Below are 16,217 nucleotides of genomic sequence, written 5' to 3'. Positions count from 1 at the left end.
GAACACGAAAGAGGCGAAGTAGAAGAGATTGAGACAGGAGACAAAGGGCCAGTGGCACCACCGAGCCACCACCGCACATATTGGCGGCCGCCGTCGCGAAGAAGCTAGGGGTTCTCAAACCTGAAGCTCCCTTCCTTCACCTTCTACCTCTGCTTCTCTTTCTCCTTCTTCGACTTTCCTTTCCTTCTCTTAGGTTGAGTTCTGATTATATTAGATTTGGGAATTTAGGGATTTATGATTAGTGGGTTTAATTAGATTTAGGTTAATTAGGTAAATAATTTTTTATATTTAAATTTAATAGTTTTTTTATCCCATGTGTATTTAAAAATAAAAGAAAAAGCCACGTGTAAATATTGAGTCAGCAAAAAATATGCCAGATAGGCTTAAACCACGAGCAGGGACTTATTCTGATTAAAAAAACAATTTCAGGGATCTGGAATCGGAAAAAAAATTTTCAGGGACTTATTTTCGTACGGGGCACAATTTCAGGGACCCTTAGAGTATTTAAGCCTATAAAGAATGCATATATTATTGTTACAACGTCAGAATTGAAAAGCTTTTCATAACCCAAAACTCATCCCTTGATCAATACAGGGATTATACTCTCAACCCAAAAAAATTATGACCAGAAAAGGCTAAAAATACAGTGAATTTTCAATACTGACTGACCCTCGACAAAAATTACCAATACCATTGGCGACTTGACTTTACCCGTCTATGTGATAGGAGAGAAAAGACATAGAACTCATAAATGAGGACATTGCTGCCCTAATCCAAGAACAGACAGGAGTTACCATATGTTGGAAACAATGAAACCGACAACTCAACCATAACATGGACACTTGAAGGGAGGACCACCAAAAACGGGGAAAGGAAGGGAATGGGCACTTTCATCCAACTTCAAAGGGATCCCTGAATCGAACACCCCTTAAGTTGATGGTAACTTCAGCGCACTAAACTCAGCATTTCAAAACTGCAGAATCTTCAAATGTCATAGATCAGCTAGGATCAGTCAGCCAATAAATGCCTCAAATAAATACGCAGCACACTGCTTCTCTTACCAGAATGGGTGTAAAGACAATCTTGAAAGCACAACAGCAAAACTAGAATGAAGAATATACATCCAAAAGCTTAAGAATCTGTGGTAGCTGATGATGACTTCTCTAATTTTTCCTTTTCAATCTCTGCTCTTCTCAGCTCAGCATGCTGGGCAACACCATTTGCAAGAGCTTGATAAGAGAACTCTAGTGTCTGGGTGAGGTTCTGAAACCTCAGTGGGTCTAACGATTGCATTACTACAGACAATTTTTTAAGGACAGGTATGTCAGACAAAAAAAACTAAAGGTATGATGAAATGAAAACTTTAACGTGTTCTAAGGAGCAGTATAAGCACACCTTTCATTGTATCCACAAAGAAAATAAAAGGATCCACCTCATCAACTGGGGACTCAAACTCTTCATCATCACTGAAGTCATCATCATCCTCATCGTCGGGCATGAAGGACCTTGCCTACAGGATGACACCGCAAAAGGACAACAAGAATTTAAAATTCAAAAATAAATGAGAGAAGTTAAATAATTACTATGAAACTACAATGTTTAATATGAAAGTGCACAGTTTTTTTCAGGAGAAAGAAAAAACAATAACTTCCATCCTTTAAAAGTGTAAATTTAAATCGACCAGATCATAGTTCTAAACACTGGACTAAACCTGCTGATTCTACAACATAACAGCAGAGTTGAATGGTCTTGAGAATTTGAGCTCTACCTCTTAGCTCAGGTGAGGATTGCTCTCTATAATCAATGTGGGGCCTTAACACATTGAATACTCTTTTAAATGTTTAGAAGGTAAAAAAGGAATACAAAAAATGTAAGATTGATATAATATATTGGGTTTGACTTTATGAAGCATACTAACGGTGACTTCTAATTCTAGTCAAATAAAAACTAATAAAAACTCTTAATTCTAATTAAATAGGAAACAAATCAATTTTTTTTTTGGTTACAACGGAAAACTGAAACAAATCAATATAAATACATATAAGGAAATAAAGAAACCAATCATAAAGAATAATCTAAATTACCTTAAATTACTATATAAGATATCATCAAGATATTACAATTTATAAGATATCTTTGATATTCTAACACTTCCCCTCAAGCTAAAGCTTACTTATCTTTAAGCTTGTTACAAATGTATCCTTTAGGAAAAAAAAAAATAGTGAGGGGTATGACTGATTATCTAGGATTGTTGCATGGCCAAACTGATTCTTTGGTATTAGAGTATACTACTCGTGATAAGTAAAGCTACTGATTGTAGCTGAGTTAGTGTGTTAGTTATGCTTGCTTAGCTGTCAAGCTTAGCTGGCATAACAGAATTAAGAGTTAGTTGTTAGAGTTTGTTAGAATTGTTAGCTTGTTCATCAAGCTTTATATTCTTCTATAAGTACTGAACTATGGTCGATTGTATCATTACCTTTGAAATGAATGAGAATTAGATTTACAGAGTTCTGAGTTTTCAACATGGTATCAAGAGCAGGTCACGATCCTTGAGATCTCTCTCGATTTTCTTTTCTTCTCCTTCTTCTTCGTCATGGCTGACGAAATTCCAGAGATTCCGATCCCGATTCCAGTTCCAGTGGCTCAACCGCAGTTGAGTTCATCCACGCTTGTTCACAAGCTTACGTTGAAGCTTGATGATACAAATTTTCTTTCATGGAAGCAGCATGTGGAAGGGATCGTTCGCACTCACAGGTTGCAGAGTTTCCTTTCTCCTCCTGAGATTCCACCACGATTTCTCACTGAAGAAGACCGTGTGAATGCAGTGGAGAATCCTGCATATCAAGTCTGGGAGCAGCAAGATTCTGCTCTGTTTACGTGGTTACTTTCTTCGCTTTCACCATCAGTGCTTCCTACTGTGGTGAATTGCTCTCAGTCCTGGCAAGTCTGGGAAGCAGTGCTCGAATTCTTCCACGCACACGCTCTCGCGCAGTCCACACAACTGAGATCTGAGATTCGATCCATCTCCAAGGGATCGAAGTCGTGTTCTGAGTATCTCAAGCGTATTAAGTCGATTGTTAATGCGCTAATCACGATTGGAGATCCAATCTCCTATCGTGAACACTTGGAAGCAGTGTTTGATGGCTTGCCTGAGGAATACAGTCATCTTCAAACGATTGTGTACAATCGTGAATCACCGAGTTCGATTTCGCAGGTTGAAGCGATGATTATCGCACATGAAGCGCGTCTTGATCGCGCTCGTACTCGCCAGATCTCGACAAATCCTCCGTCGGCGCTCCTTACTCAGGCTTCACCGCCACCAGCGACTCAACCTCCGCTGTCGACACCGTCGCCGGTGGCCTCTGAAGCAAATTATGCTTCTGGATCTGTCGATTCTTCCTATAAGGATCGTTCTTATGATGATCGCAATGATGATCGCACTGGATCCTATGAATCGCGTGGACGTGGTGGCTACACTAGCAACAATGGTGGAAACAACTCTCGTGGTGGCTACAATGGCCGTGGAGGAGGTAGAGGTAATAATCGCAGCGTTCAGTGTCAGATTTGTAAGAAGTATGGACATGATGCTACTGTTTGTTACTATCGTGGTTCTTCATCTTCATCCACTCCTTCTTCTGGCATTTCTGGAATGAACTCATGCTATGGAATGCAATTTTCTAATTTTCCTATGATGCCTATGCCTCAGTTTGGCTTCTCACCTTACTGTGGATCTCCTCAGTTTGGTTTTCCCACTCAGTTTGGTCAGCAACAACAGTTTGGTCATGGACATTCATTCTCTGGTTTTCCTTTTGGTCCTCAACAGTTTGGATTTAGTTCCTTTGCTGGTACTCCATGGAGTAATTTTCCTTCTCAGTTCAACAATGGAGGACAGAGGCCTGGAAATTCCATTGCAAGGCCTCCACAAGCTATGCTTACTGGCACATCACAGGCTGGAGGATCTGCTTCAGCAAACCTGAGCACTTGGTTCCCTGATTCTGGTGCTACTCACCATGTGACAAATGACTCCTCAGTCATCTCAGATAGTGTCTCCCTCACTGGTAATGATCACATCTTCATGGGGAATGGACAAGGTTTGCCAATCCTCTCTATAGGATCTGCTTCTTTTCCTTCTCCTTATCATAATACAACCACACTCACTCTTAAAAATCTGCTTCTAGTTCCCAATATCACCAAGAATTTGGTTAGTGTAAGTAAGTTTGCAAGGGACAATCATGTTTATTTTGAATTTCACCCTTCTTTCTGTGTTGTTAAATGTCAGGTCACATCTAGAGTTCTTCTTCAAGGTCATGTTGGACCAGATGGCTTGTATGTCTTTGAAGGCATGCATACTCCTTCCCTTTCCAAGACATCTCCTATTCCAGCTTCTGCTTCTTTGTCTCCAGTGGCTGTTTCAGACTCAGTTTCTGCTTTGTCAGCTGCATTATCTAGCTCTACTACACCTAGTCTTAGTCCTAAGTCTATAGTTTCATCTTCTGCTCTTGTAAGCCCAACCTCTTATGGTTTGTGGCATTCTAGATTAGGTCATCCTCATCATGAGGCTTTGCATTTAGCTTTAACCTCTTGTAATATTCAAGTTCCTAATAAAACAAAGTTCAATGTTTGTTCAGCTTGTTGTCTTTCTAAGTCTCATCGCTTGCCATCTCATTCTTCTACTACTGTTTACTCCTCTCCTCTAGAGCTAATTTTTGCTGATTTATGGGGGCCCTCCTCTATTGAGTCTTCTTGTGGTTTTTCTTATTTTCTTACTTGTGTGGATGCCTTTTCTCGTTTCACATGGATCTTTCCTATGAGAAAGAAATCTGATACTTGTTCCACATTTCTACAGTTTCAAGCTATGGTAGAATTGAAATTTAGCAAGAAACTTAAGTCTATTCAAACTGACAATGGCACAGAGTTTAAACCCCTTACTTCCTATTTTACAAAGTCAGGGATTGTTCATAGGTTGACATGTCCCTATACACATCACCAAAATGGTAGTGTGGAGAGGAAACATCGCCATATTGTTGAAACTGGCCTTTCCTTGCTAGCACATGCTCATTTGCCATATCAATTTTGGGATCAAGCTTTTCTTGCAGCTGTGTTTCTCATTAACAGATTGCCTACCTCTGTTTTAGGCAATGCAAGTCCTTACCTTAAGCTTTTTAATACACAACCTGATTACAAGCTACTTAGAGTTTTTGGCTGTGCTTGTTACCCACATTTGAGGCCTTACACACAATCCAAGTTGTCTCTGAGGTCTAAGCTTTGTGTGTTCATGGGCTATTCATCACAACATCAAGGTTATAAGTGTATGGACAATGAAGGCAAAATTTATATCTCAAGGGATGTGGTTTTTGATGAATTCAACTTTCCCTATCCACACATGTTCACTTCCTCAGAGGTTCCTCACCCAGATCAAGGGCTTTCTTCTATTATTTCTCTGGTACCAGCTGCTGTTCATGGTCCACCTCAAGCTGTTAATGCTCCTCCACTTTCACCTCCCTCTTCAGGGGACACTCATCCCAGTGGTTTTTCAGTTCAGCAGCAGCCTAGTCACTCACCTAGTCATGGATCATCTTCTGGATCAGCACAGCCAGGTCATAATAATTCTGCAACTTCTTCTTCTACTGGTGCAATTGCTCAGCCCATTGGGAATGTTCATCCCATGCAAACAAGGGCAAAATCTGGTATTGTCATGCCCAGATTATTTCCCACACTTCTCCTAACCCAAGCAGAACCTACAAACTCTACTCAAGCATTAAAGGATCCTAAGTGGAAGGCTGCTATGCAAGCTGAATATGATGCCTTGATGGCCAATGGAACCTGGACTTTGGTTCCACTCCCTAAGGATCGAAAGCCTATTGGCTGCAAATGGGTATTTAGGGTTAAAGAGAATGCTGATGGGACAATTAATAGATACAAAGCAAGGTTGGTGGCCAAAGGATATCACCAAGTGAAAGGGTTTGACTACTCAGAAACTTTTTCTCCAGTGGTAAAGCCAATTACTATTCGCATAATCCTCAGCTTGGCTATCACTAAGAAGTGGCACATTCATCAACTTGATGTGAATAATGCTTTTCTTAATGGGGCACTTCAAGAGGAGGTCTACATGACACAACCCTCTGGTTTTCTTTGTAAAGACAAGTCTTTTGTGTGCAGACTGCACAAGGCTCTCTATGGCCTCAAACAAGCCCCAAGAGCTTGGTTTGAAAGGTTAAGGGCAGCTCTAGTTAAGTATGGTTTCACTCCTAGCAAATGTGATCCTTCCTTGTTCACTTTCTCCACCAAAGGTTGTGTTATCTACATTCTTGTTTATGTAGATGACATTATTATTACTGGGAATTCACTGCCATTAGTTCAACAAGTGGTGAAGAATCTTGATTCAGAATTTTCCTTGAAGCAGTTGGGGCAGCTAGACTATTTCCTAGGTGTTCAAGTTCATCATTTGAAGGACAGATCCTTACTTCTTACACAAACAAAATACATCAATGATTTGCTTGAGAGAGCAGAAATGGGGGAGGCCAAAGGCATATCTACTCCCATGATTGGAGGTGCTAAGTTGAGCAAATATGGCTCAGATTATTTTGCAGATCCAACATTGTACAGGTCTATTGTTGGTGCTCTGCAGTATGCTACTTTGACAAGACCAGAGATTAGCTTTGCAGTGAATAAGGTTTGCCAATTCCTCAGCCAGCCCTTGGAGGATCATTGGAAGGCTGTCAAAAGAATACTTAGGTATCTTAAAGGTACCATACATCATGGTCTTCACCTTAGGCCTTGTTCCTTACACACTTCTGTCCCTCTTGTGGCCTTTTGTGATGCTGACTGGGGATCTGACCCTGATGACAGACGATCAACCTCGGGCACTTGTGTCTTTTTTGGTCCAAATTTAGTCTCTTGGAGCTCCAAGAAACAGACCTTGGTTGCTAGATCTAGCACAGAGGCAGAATATCGCAGCCTGGCCAATACATCAGCAGAATTACTTTGGGTTCAGTCATTATTGCAAGAGCTTCAGGTTCCCTTTTCTCCACCTCGAGTATTTTGTGATAATATGGGTGCAGTTGCTCTCACTCATAATCCTGTTCTTCATACTCGCACCAAACATATGGAGCTTGATATCTTCTTTGTGAGGGAAAAGGTTCTTGACAAGACTCTTTTTGTTCATCACATTCCTTCTGAAGACCAGATTGCTGACATATTCACCAAAGCTCTTTCCCCTACTAGGTTTGAGTATCTTCGTTCCAAACTCAAGGTGCTTGAGCGGGTTCCTTCTCCCCCACCTTGAGTTTGCAGGGGTGTATTAGAGTATACTACTCGTGATAAGTAAAGCTACTGATTGTAGCTGAGTTAGTGTGTTAGTTATGCTTGCTTAGCTGTCAAGCTTAGCTGGCATAACAGAATTAAGAGTTAGTTGTTAGAGTTTGTTAGAATTGTTAGCTTGTTCATCAAGCTTTATATTCTTCTATAAGTACTGAACTATGGTCGATTGTATCATTACCTTTGAAATGAATGAGAATTAGATTTACAGAGTTCTGAGTTTTCAACATTTGGGCTTGTCGTTGGATCATTTGATTCAGAGAACAGAAAGTTAACACTGAACTAAGGGAAAAAACCAGCAACAACACACCTAACAACAAAAACAGGGCTGAAACAACATCAAGCCAGCAGCAACCAAAGCAAAAAACATCAGATAGGAAAATAAAGCATCTTGGTAAACAAAGCCTTGAAACAAACAAGACAAAGCACTACAACAAACCCTAAAAAGGAATACAGATAATTAAATTGTATTGATAAAATATATTGGGTTTGATCTTGCAAAGCATTTATCCTTATTGTACTAACATTGGATTTCTAATAATCCTGCTTAAATAAGAAAATAAATCAATACCCCAATCCTAAAGAATAACCTAAATTACCTTAAATTACTCTAAAATATTATGAAATATATATTTTTATTCTAACAGATGGCTTTCTGGACTAGTTAAGCACCATATGGAGGTCCATGGAACCGACCAATAAGTCAAACAAATTGCTGTTTATTGCCTAAAAGCCAGATAGTAAACCCAGTAGTGAAGACTTCTACAGGGTGTACATTACATCATGCGAAAAATTCAGGGTAAGGAATAAAACTCAATGGGCAACTCCACTATGCATTACCAGCAGCTGCACCATGATGGAGTGGTTAAAGTAATGCAAGTTATTTTATTTCCAATTTATATTAAATTGCTGAAGTGCAATTAATTATATATTAGAACTAATCAATAACCTGCCAACAAATCAAAAGCTATAACAATTAATGCACTAAAAATGATTAAAATTAAAATATTTAAAGACAATATTCTGATTTATTCTCTGCACACAATTATTATCCAAAAAAAATCATAATCACTGAACTGTGAACTGCTCCCATTAATCAAGTTTTCAGAACGAAATAAAACTTTTCAAGAGCAAGATAAGGAACTTAGCAAATTATGAATTACTACAATTTGCTATATTAAAGCTCATAAAGATACAAAATACAGAATTCCTTTATTGCAAGCAAAATGATAAACTCAACATCTTTTTAATTAATATATGCATCCAAATAGTTTTAAGGTCTTCATAATCATATTCACGAACCTGTTCAGCCAACTTTGTAAGCTTAGTACTGTCAGCTTCTTCCCCATCCTCAATATCAATTCCAATTTCCTTGTCAGAATCAGTGCCATCCTCATCTTCATCATCAGTTTGAAAACCATCCATATCATCATTTTCAGCTTCTTCCTCTTCTTCCGCTTTTGCAGCTTCTGTAAATTATAATAGTTGAGGATTAGAACATCTTAAATCTGATCAAAGTAAAAGGAAGTCAATCTACTGCTGATGAATATGTAATTGCAAGTCTACGACGTTATAGAACAAAGGACGGCATAAAGACCTGCAACTTGATCCTTGTATGCAACCAGAAGATTAAGAGTGGCACGGAACACCCGACCTAAAGCCTCTCCTGGCAATTGATCAGCTGGAAGTGCCAGTAACGATGTTAAGCCAAGGCAGCAAATTTTTTTGTTATGTTCCCTGCTTAAAAAAATTCACAAGTTTGTAGTAATTAGATCTTCAAATGTTAGATAACTACTACTGTTATATGAAAGCCAAGTATGGAGAATTAAATGAAGCACGGACCTCTTAAAATGAGCATGCACGCCACTCTTTTTGACTTCTTGCAGCATATGAAACCAAAGATTGAAGATTTCTGATGCTACACCTAATCTTTGCAATATGCTGAGAGTCAGTGCTGCATTGTAGTATAGAGCATCTGCAACCTGTAAAATTATTAACTCAGCAAGAGAATTAGCTAAGGAATTACAAACCATATGAACAAGGAGAATATGGCATTTGTTCAGAAAAACTACCACACAAAATTATACAAATCCAAAAACTCCATGCGTTCAGATCAATGAGGATTCCAATACACCCTTACCACTTGCATGAGAAGACATTTCAAGTTAGATTTTTCAGTTCGATTCAAGCGTTCGATTGTAATCCTGAGATATGGCTCAACCCAATGATCCACCTGCCCTCTGCAGTTTAGGAAGACAGCTTCGATAAGCTTCGGAGCTGACACAGTATCACTGTCCTGTATATTTTTGTCCGCCATAATCTTCAAAATGAAATACAAATAAGAGAAAATGATAAGATAGAAAGAATGATAACAATCATTTTCAATCCCCAAACTCCACTCCTAACAGGCAGTGGCTGAAGTAATTTTAATAACGTAAAGATAACTCACAGATGAAATCATATTCCACAAACTATGTTGATAGTTAGGTTCTTTGCAAGTAAGGAAATGGGCTGTTCCCCTTGAAATATAATTATCCAAAGGAACCAGAATATCTGCAGAAGAAACTAACTAAATAAATATGTAGAAAGTGTGAAATTGAATACAAGATATATTAGCTTAAATGTTGGGGTGCTATATCCGGACAAAGCAACCAAGAAAGTGTATAATTGAAACTAAAGTTAATTCATGTTCTTCAACCGTATGGCTATCAGCTCCTAACAAAGAGAACCCTTTTGTTTAGTAACAAGACAACTGTTGAACAAAGGAAAAAGCAGATACTCCATTATGTTCATAGCTAAGTTCATCTTCAGACACCAACTCACCTCTAGCATTATTATGTTGTTAACATATTAAACAAGTCCACCAATAGACGATCTAAACAAATTAAGAGTAAAGAGAAATTGTGATGAACTGCGGCCAAAATAAGTTGAGAACCATACTAGGAAAGAAATCAATTGCCCAATCTGCCAGCGCTTCCATCATCAATGGCCAAAGACTCCACATGTCCAATGATATTGATGGAGAGAAAAAGGTGATATATGATGCAATCTCTAAAACTTCTTCAAAAACCTCTGCATGCATATGTAGAAGATAATGAAAAATTCAAGCAAGCAAACCAACGTGAAATTGAAATTTGAGAGCCATATTCTCCATACCACAATGACAACACATAAAAATACACACCCTATTTGAAAATTCAAGAAATTGAAAGTGGAACTTAAGCTGTTCTAAGCATTTACTAGGATAACACTGTCCATAAAACTGCTTGATTATCATCACTAGATATATTCTCTAAATCTAGAGCTCTTGATTTAAAATATTCTCATCAAAGTAATTGAAGAGTAAATCGCGTGATAAGTAGATTCACCTAGATCTATAGTGTGATACTGGTTAAATGAGTGGCAGCAGTACACTCACCTTTGCTTCAATAAGTGCGTATATAAAAAGCACATACAAAATGAACTTACAAAGAAGAGGTATATAAACAAAGGTAAAGCTCAAAGTCATCTAGGTAACGTGATTAAAAGGGGCAAATACCTTCACCGTCGGTAGTTAACATTCTACGCATTATGGGAAGCAAAGTTGGCTCAATTTGAACAAAAAGTTGAGGAAGACTGCTCACTGATTCAAGTATTGTGCTAATAGCACGCAAACAACCAACTGCAGCCAGAGCACCTGGATCATCATCTTCATCATCAGCTTCGGCAGTGTTCATACACCTCCAAAATGCAGCTGCCTGTTGTTGAGAAGGAAAGCTGCACTGTTATCATACGAAAACAAAAACTAGCTCTCTGAAGCAAGCACAAATTTTTAAAATATAAAAATATATTACCAAACTTTGGCACAGCCCCAAAGCATAAGGTGCCATTTCTTCCCCAAACTTGTCCACAATAGTCTCCAAAGTATATACAAGGTCTTCATTCTCAATCTCATCCATAAGTTTGAAAAATTCTAGATATAACTTAGTTAGTTGAACTCAATCACCAAGCGAAATAGGAAACGTAAGTATAGACAACATTTTTTCACATTCACATACCATCAAGGAGTTGAGGAAGAATAGGACGAATTTCATCCAAATCTGCATCAACACAGAACTAAAAAGTAAGGAAATAAACATTTATCTTTAGAAAATTCATTCTAATCAAAATAGATGCAAAATGAAGGTATTAAGCACCTTTGCAAGCCTCAACGAAAGAACGTAAAGCAAAAACGGAATCAATGCGGACAGGAAGTTCAGGATCTCGCATTCCACATACAACACACTGCAATGCCTTCCGGAAATTGTTCTGATCTGCAAAGCTAATGTGGGCATATTGTCCTGCTACCCATGCTGCCTGTTTTTCCATAGGAAAAGTAACAAATAACCAAGATTGTTTAGAGAATAAAAATTCCCTAGTGCCAGATTAAAATTATAATTAATTTACATCAAGTCAGACACTCAGACCACAACATTTAAGGGCAACACTAATGCTTTGTTTGGTTATAGTGAAGACAATTTAGAAAGGATTGCATTAAATCTTTTTGGGTTTTAAAATATATAGGAAACAACAAGAAGAGGAATAGTTTCAAGGCAGGCTCACTTTAGGCAATGCCCAAAACTGTGGGAGGATTGTAAGTCACGAGAGGACAAACACTTTTTGCTATCCACTTAAGTTGCAGCCAAAAAAATTCAAAATTTGCATATCCTTGTCTCAAATACTACTGTTTTAATTTAGAAAATTAAATAAGGCATGCTCCTCTCTCTCTATACAAGATAAAACAAGGATAACGATGAGTTGACACCCAAAATCCAACTCCAGTTTGTGAGAAAGAAAGAGAAGAGACATAAATGAAAGATATGTGTGTGATAGGAAAAGAAAAGAGACATAGGAATAGAAAGTGGGTGAAAATGGGATGAAAGAGAAAGTGGGAGTACTGTGATTGAATCACAATTGATCAAACAATGTCATGAAAATCATTTTGTTCAGGACTTATCAAATATGGAAATCAAAACTAGGATGTGATCATGGATATTGTGCAATGCCAGCTTTGTCTTCTTTTAGAAGCATTGTTCTTATACCCAAAAGAAGGAGAAAAAAACAAAATGAGTGAATCTGGACTGCATCAGAGAAAATGCAAGCATAAACTGAATAGGAGGCCCATACCTTGGCCCTAAGATGGCCAACAGGACTGCTGAACTCAGGAAAGACATGTTGCACTAACATACGCTCAAGTTCAGATTTGTAAGGCTCATTTTGCTTCAATCTATCACAAAGTGCCCCAATAGCAAGAAGAGCACCGTCTTTCTGTCTGTAAGGCTTGTATTCTGATGGCGCTTCATTGTACCTAGCCCAACAAAACCTCAATACGTATTCAATCCATAAATCTTCTATTCTAACAGAAAGCAACATATTTACCTTTTTAAAATTTCAACTATGAATTGAATAAACTTGTGAAGATTATCTTTCCCACGTTTTCGAACCAACTCACTAACAAAATCCATGGAGGCAGTCCTAGGACTATACAAGTCTTCAATAATGTCTGTAAGAAAGCATTAGAAGCTATAGGCACTTACCAATTTAAATTCTTTGAAATTCAGTTTCCATGTTTCCAGACCAATAAGACTTACCATAGCCTTTCCTTACATATTCATGTGGATCTTCATCCCAAAGCTTTTGATCATTATCATTGAAGCACATGAGAGGGAAAACTATTTCAAAAAGAAGAACATCAAGCCGAGGTTGCAGCACAGTGTACATGCTATTCTTTGAAATACTGCATATGTTTAAAAATAACCAGAGAAAAAGTATTAATTCCAGAATCAATATAAATTTTGAAAGCACAGCAAATAAAAACATTCAACGGAGCTACTAATATTCTCAATTCAGATATGCTCCCACTTAGGGACGGATGCACGTTTTGAGCTGTGGAGCCAATTTCCCTCACATAATTTTTGTTGTTTTTGTAATATTATAGTATAAAAATTATGTTAATATTTTCAATTGCCCCCACACTCATTGATAACATCCCCATAACTTAATGTTTTTACTTCTAAATTCTAAGGCCACTAAAAGTCTAATAAAGTAAAACTGTCTTTGGATAAATCAATTTAAAATTTCAAGAAATTCAAAACAATGAGAAATTGAACTTAGTTTAAGTATTGTCATTTTTTAAACATTTTTATTTTTGAGATGTATTTAAGAATTTAGATGAAGAGTATTTATTAAGTTAAGGTGTGAGAGAGAATTCGACAGGAAGGATTTTTAGAATTCCTTCTAAAAGAGTGAAATTTTAAATCTTTTGTTCTGAGTCGCTCCGTTCTCTTCCGTTCAACCTTTTTTAGAGAACACCAGTGCCCTGTCCCTGAAGACTTGTGTATTGTTCCGTTCCATCCTAAAAACATGACAAACGCAGAACCGAACCCGTATGTCCTGTTTTGTTCCCTTCTCACCTGTCTACCAAACTCTACCTAATGGATTCACAAGAAGCAGAACCTGAGAGAGGGACAGAGGGATCCGAAAACAATCCTAATGGATTCACAAGAAGCAAAACCTTCTTTCCAATGGTGAAACCCTTCCAAGGGAAAAATCTCTTTACAAACTCTATTACTTAATTCCTGCTCTAATTTAAGGAGAGTACTCCTATTTTTAATAAACTAACCCTACTAAGTAAATGACACTGGCGGACTGGCCCAACATAGACCCAACTCAAATAATAAAAGCTAACTTAATGCCAAAGCAAATAACAAAAACAAACAGATAAAACCAAACTCAAGCCCAACACAACAGTCCCACTAAGTCTAATTTAGAACCCTACCTAATGGATTCACAAGAAGCAGAACCTGAGAGAGGGACAGAGGGATCCGAAAACAATCCTAATGGATTCACAAGAAGCAAAACCTTCTTTCCAATGGTGAAACCCTTCCAAGGGAAAAATCTCTTTACAAACTCTATTACTTAATTCCTGCTCTAATTTAAGGAGAGTACTCCTATTTTTAATAAACTAACCCTACTAAGTAAATGACACTGGCGGACTGGCCCAACATAGACCCAACTCAAATAATAAAAGCTAACTTAATGCCAAAGCAAATAACAAAAACAAACAGATAAAACCAAACTCAAGCCCAACACAACAGTCCCACTAAGTCTAATTTAGAACCCTAACATATACGGTGATGATATTTTGATGGAAAATCAATGCCCAGTAGAAACAGGGAAAATGATCAAATTCATATTTGTCTCCTAAAAAGAATGGGCAAACACTGTCTACCTGTTACCAAAAATTAAGAAAACTAATATGCCATTACATTTAACAATGAGTAACTAAACTTGTGGGCTAAATGCACAGAATTAGCTAGAGTCATCCCTACATAAATAAGATTTGGTTTAAAAAAATATACACGTTTTTTATGGAAGTTTGAGTATGACATAACTGAAAGATATGGAATGCGCCCACAAATTAATAAACATAAAATGATTGAAAACTACCTGTTGCTCAGATATTGAAGAACCAGGTTGAGGACTCTGTCAGGTAAATACCCACCAACTCGAATGGCATTCAACAGATTTAAGTGGCAATCCAAAATCTTCCCTGCATAATGCTTTTGAAACATTTGAGCAAACGCTCTGTTTTCAGGGTTTTGTAGCTTCAAGTCACCAAATCTATAACACGAGAATTTAGACACCCATAAAAATTGAGAATAAATCAATCACTCTGCAACTAAGCACATATTTGCTAATTAAATTAATCAACACCTCAAACATACCGAGTGTAGAGCCTATTTAGAATGTGAACTGTCCATTTTTTGACCTTCCACCAACCCCATGATTTTCGAAGATCAGGATCAACAGGCTGACCTTCCAAGGGAACAGGCCTCTCCAATAAATTTAAAAACAGCACCATCCAAGCATTGAATACATTTTGATCAAACAAAAGCTTTGGAATCTCCAGCTGAACAAATTTAAACAATAAGCACGTGATAACATACATCAATTGCAATAACTAAGTGTAGAAAAGTATAAAATTAAGTGAGCCAGCTGCAAATGATAAAGCAATAGCAAGTTCAAACACCAACCCCCACCCAAACAAACAAAAAAAGATTGGAAGTTAGAAAAAGAGAAGACATACATATATGGAGGACCAGAATATTTTACAGATAAGCTTGATGAAGTCTGCTACTTCAAGTGATGGATTAGCAATGTGGACAAGCCTGGTCAATATGTTGAGAAGGTGAGGAAATGTCTCCTCAACAATGTGAGTGACGGGCGTCCTCTCCTCGTCTGACTTGAACCTGGGAAGAATCAATTTGTTGAAAAAGATAGACGAAATGCAATTCAAGTATAAGCAATAAGTAACCGAATGAAGAAGAACTAACTCATATTTACTAGAAAGGATTCGCAGCAGAAACAAAGCAGCGAAGAGGTGTTGATCATCCTGTAAATTATGGTTGATCCAGTGAAGGAGATGAGGCCAGTGGTCAGGATAGTCAGAGTGTATAATTGTTTTGAGACACTCGCCAATTTGCACCCTGAGCAAAGGAGGAAGTTGAGGAAGAAAGAGGAGAGTGTGGTTCCTGACAAGGTCTTTATCAGGGAGAGAGATCTGGTGATGGTGAGAAGAAGACCAGTTCTTAGCGATGAAGTTTTTGAAATGAATGGCGGCTACTTGTCGGAGGGCGATGTCAGAGTTGGCCTCGACGATGATTTGTAAGAGCTTGAGAAGATGCTGAGGGGCGTATTGGATTTGTTCCAAGCGTTGCTCAGCAGCCTTCCGTTCATCCTGGTTTGGACTCAGAGCAGCTTGCAGGACAACACCAACATCCATCTCCGAGCAGCTTGCAGACTCACTCTAGTCTAGTGTATAGGGTTTAGTCAGGACTCTTCTTATACATCCTATACATCCTAATCCTAATAAATGGAAA

The 16,217-nt window shown here is 38.0% G+C and overlaps 1 protein-coding gene across 5 annotated transcripts; it reads right to left on the bottom strand.

The window, feature by feature from the left end:
• Positions 1 to 439: 439 nt before the first annotated feature.
• On the bottom strand, positions 440 to 16,214 carry LOC130720799 (importin beta-like SAD2). Of its 5 annotated transcripts, none has more exons than XR_009013241.1 (20): positions 15,672 to 16,210; positions 15,425 to 15,587; positions 15,063 to 15,247; positions 14,785 to 14,958; positions 12,927 to 13,072; positions 12,715 to 12,838; positions 12,463 to 12,643; positions 11,493 to 11,652; positions 11,355 to 11,396; positions 11,151 to 11,269; positions 10,856 to 11,054; positions 10,258 to 10,389; positions 9,767 to 9,870; positions 9,458 to 9,637; positions 9,160 to 9,299; positions 8,915 to 9,054; positions 8,620 to 8,786; positions 1,396 to 1,510; positions 1,062 to 1,295; positions 440 to 973 (listed from the first exon to the last, which is right to left on the bottom strand). XR_009013241.1 is itself a non-coding variant. In XM_057571497.1 (19 exons), exons 1-19 carry the CDS (start codon positions 16,118 to 16,120, stop codon positions 1,132 to 1,134), a joined length of 3,084 nt encoding a protein of 1,027 aa, XP_057427480.1. In that variant the 5' UTR covers positions 16,121 to 16,210; the 3' UTR covers positions 440 to 1,131. The 5 variants fall into 5 exon arrangements, 2 of the variants coding, with proteins under 2 accessions (XP_057427480.1, XP_057427481.1); XR_009013240.1 differs by having other exon boundaries at positions 440 to 982; positions 15,672 to 16,209; XM_057571497.1 differs by having other exon boundaries at positions 440 to 1,295.
• Positions 16,215 to 16,217: the final 3 nt, after the last annotated feature.

This window comes from Lotus japonicus, chromosome 5, assembly GCF_012489685.1.
Source record: "Lotus japonicus ecotype B-129 chromosome 5, LjGifu_v1.2".
NCBI lineage: Eukaryota > Viridiplantae > Streptophyta > Magnoliopsida > Fabales > Fabaceae > Lotus > Lotus japonicus.
The sequence above is the reverse complement of the archived record's forward strand: the minus strand, read 5'-3'. Positions and strand labels throughout refer to the sequence as shown.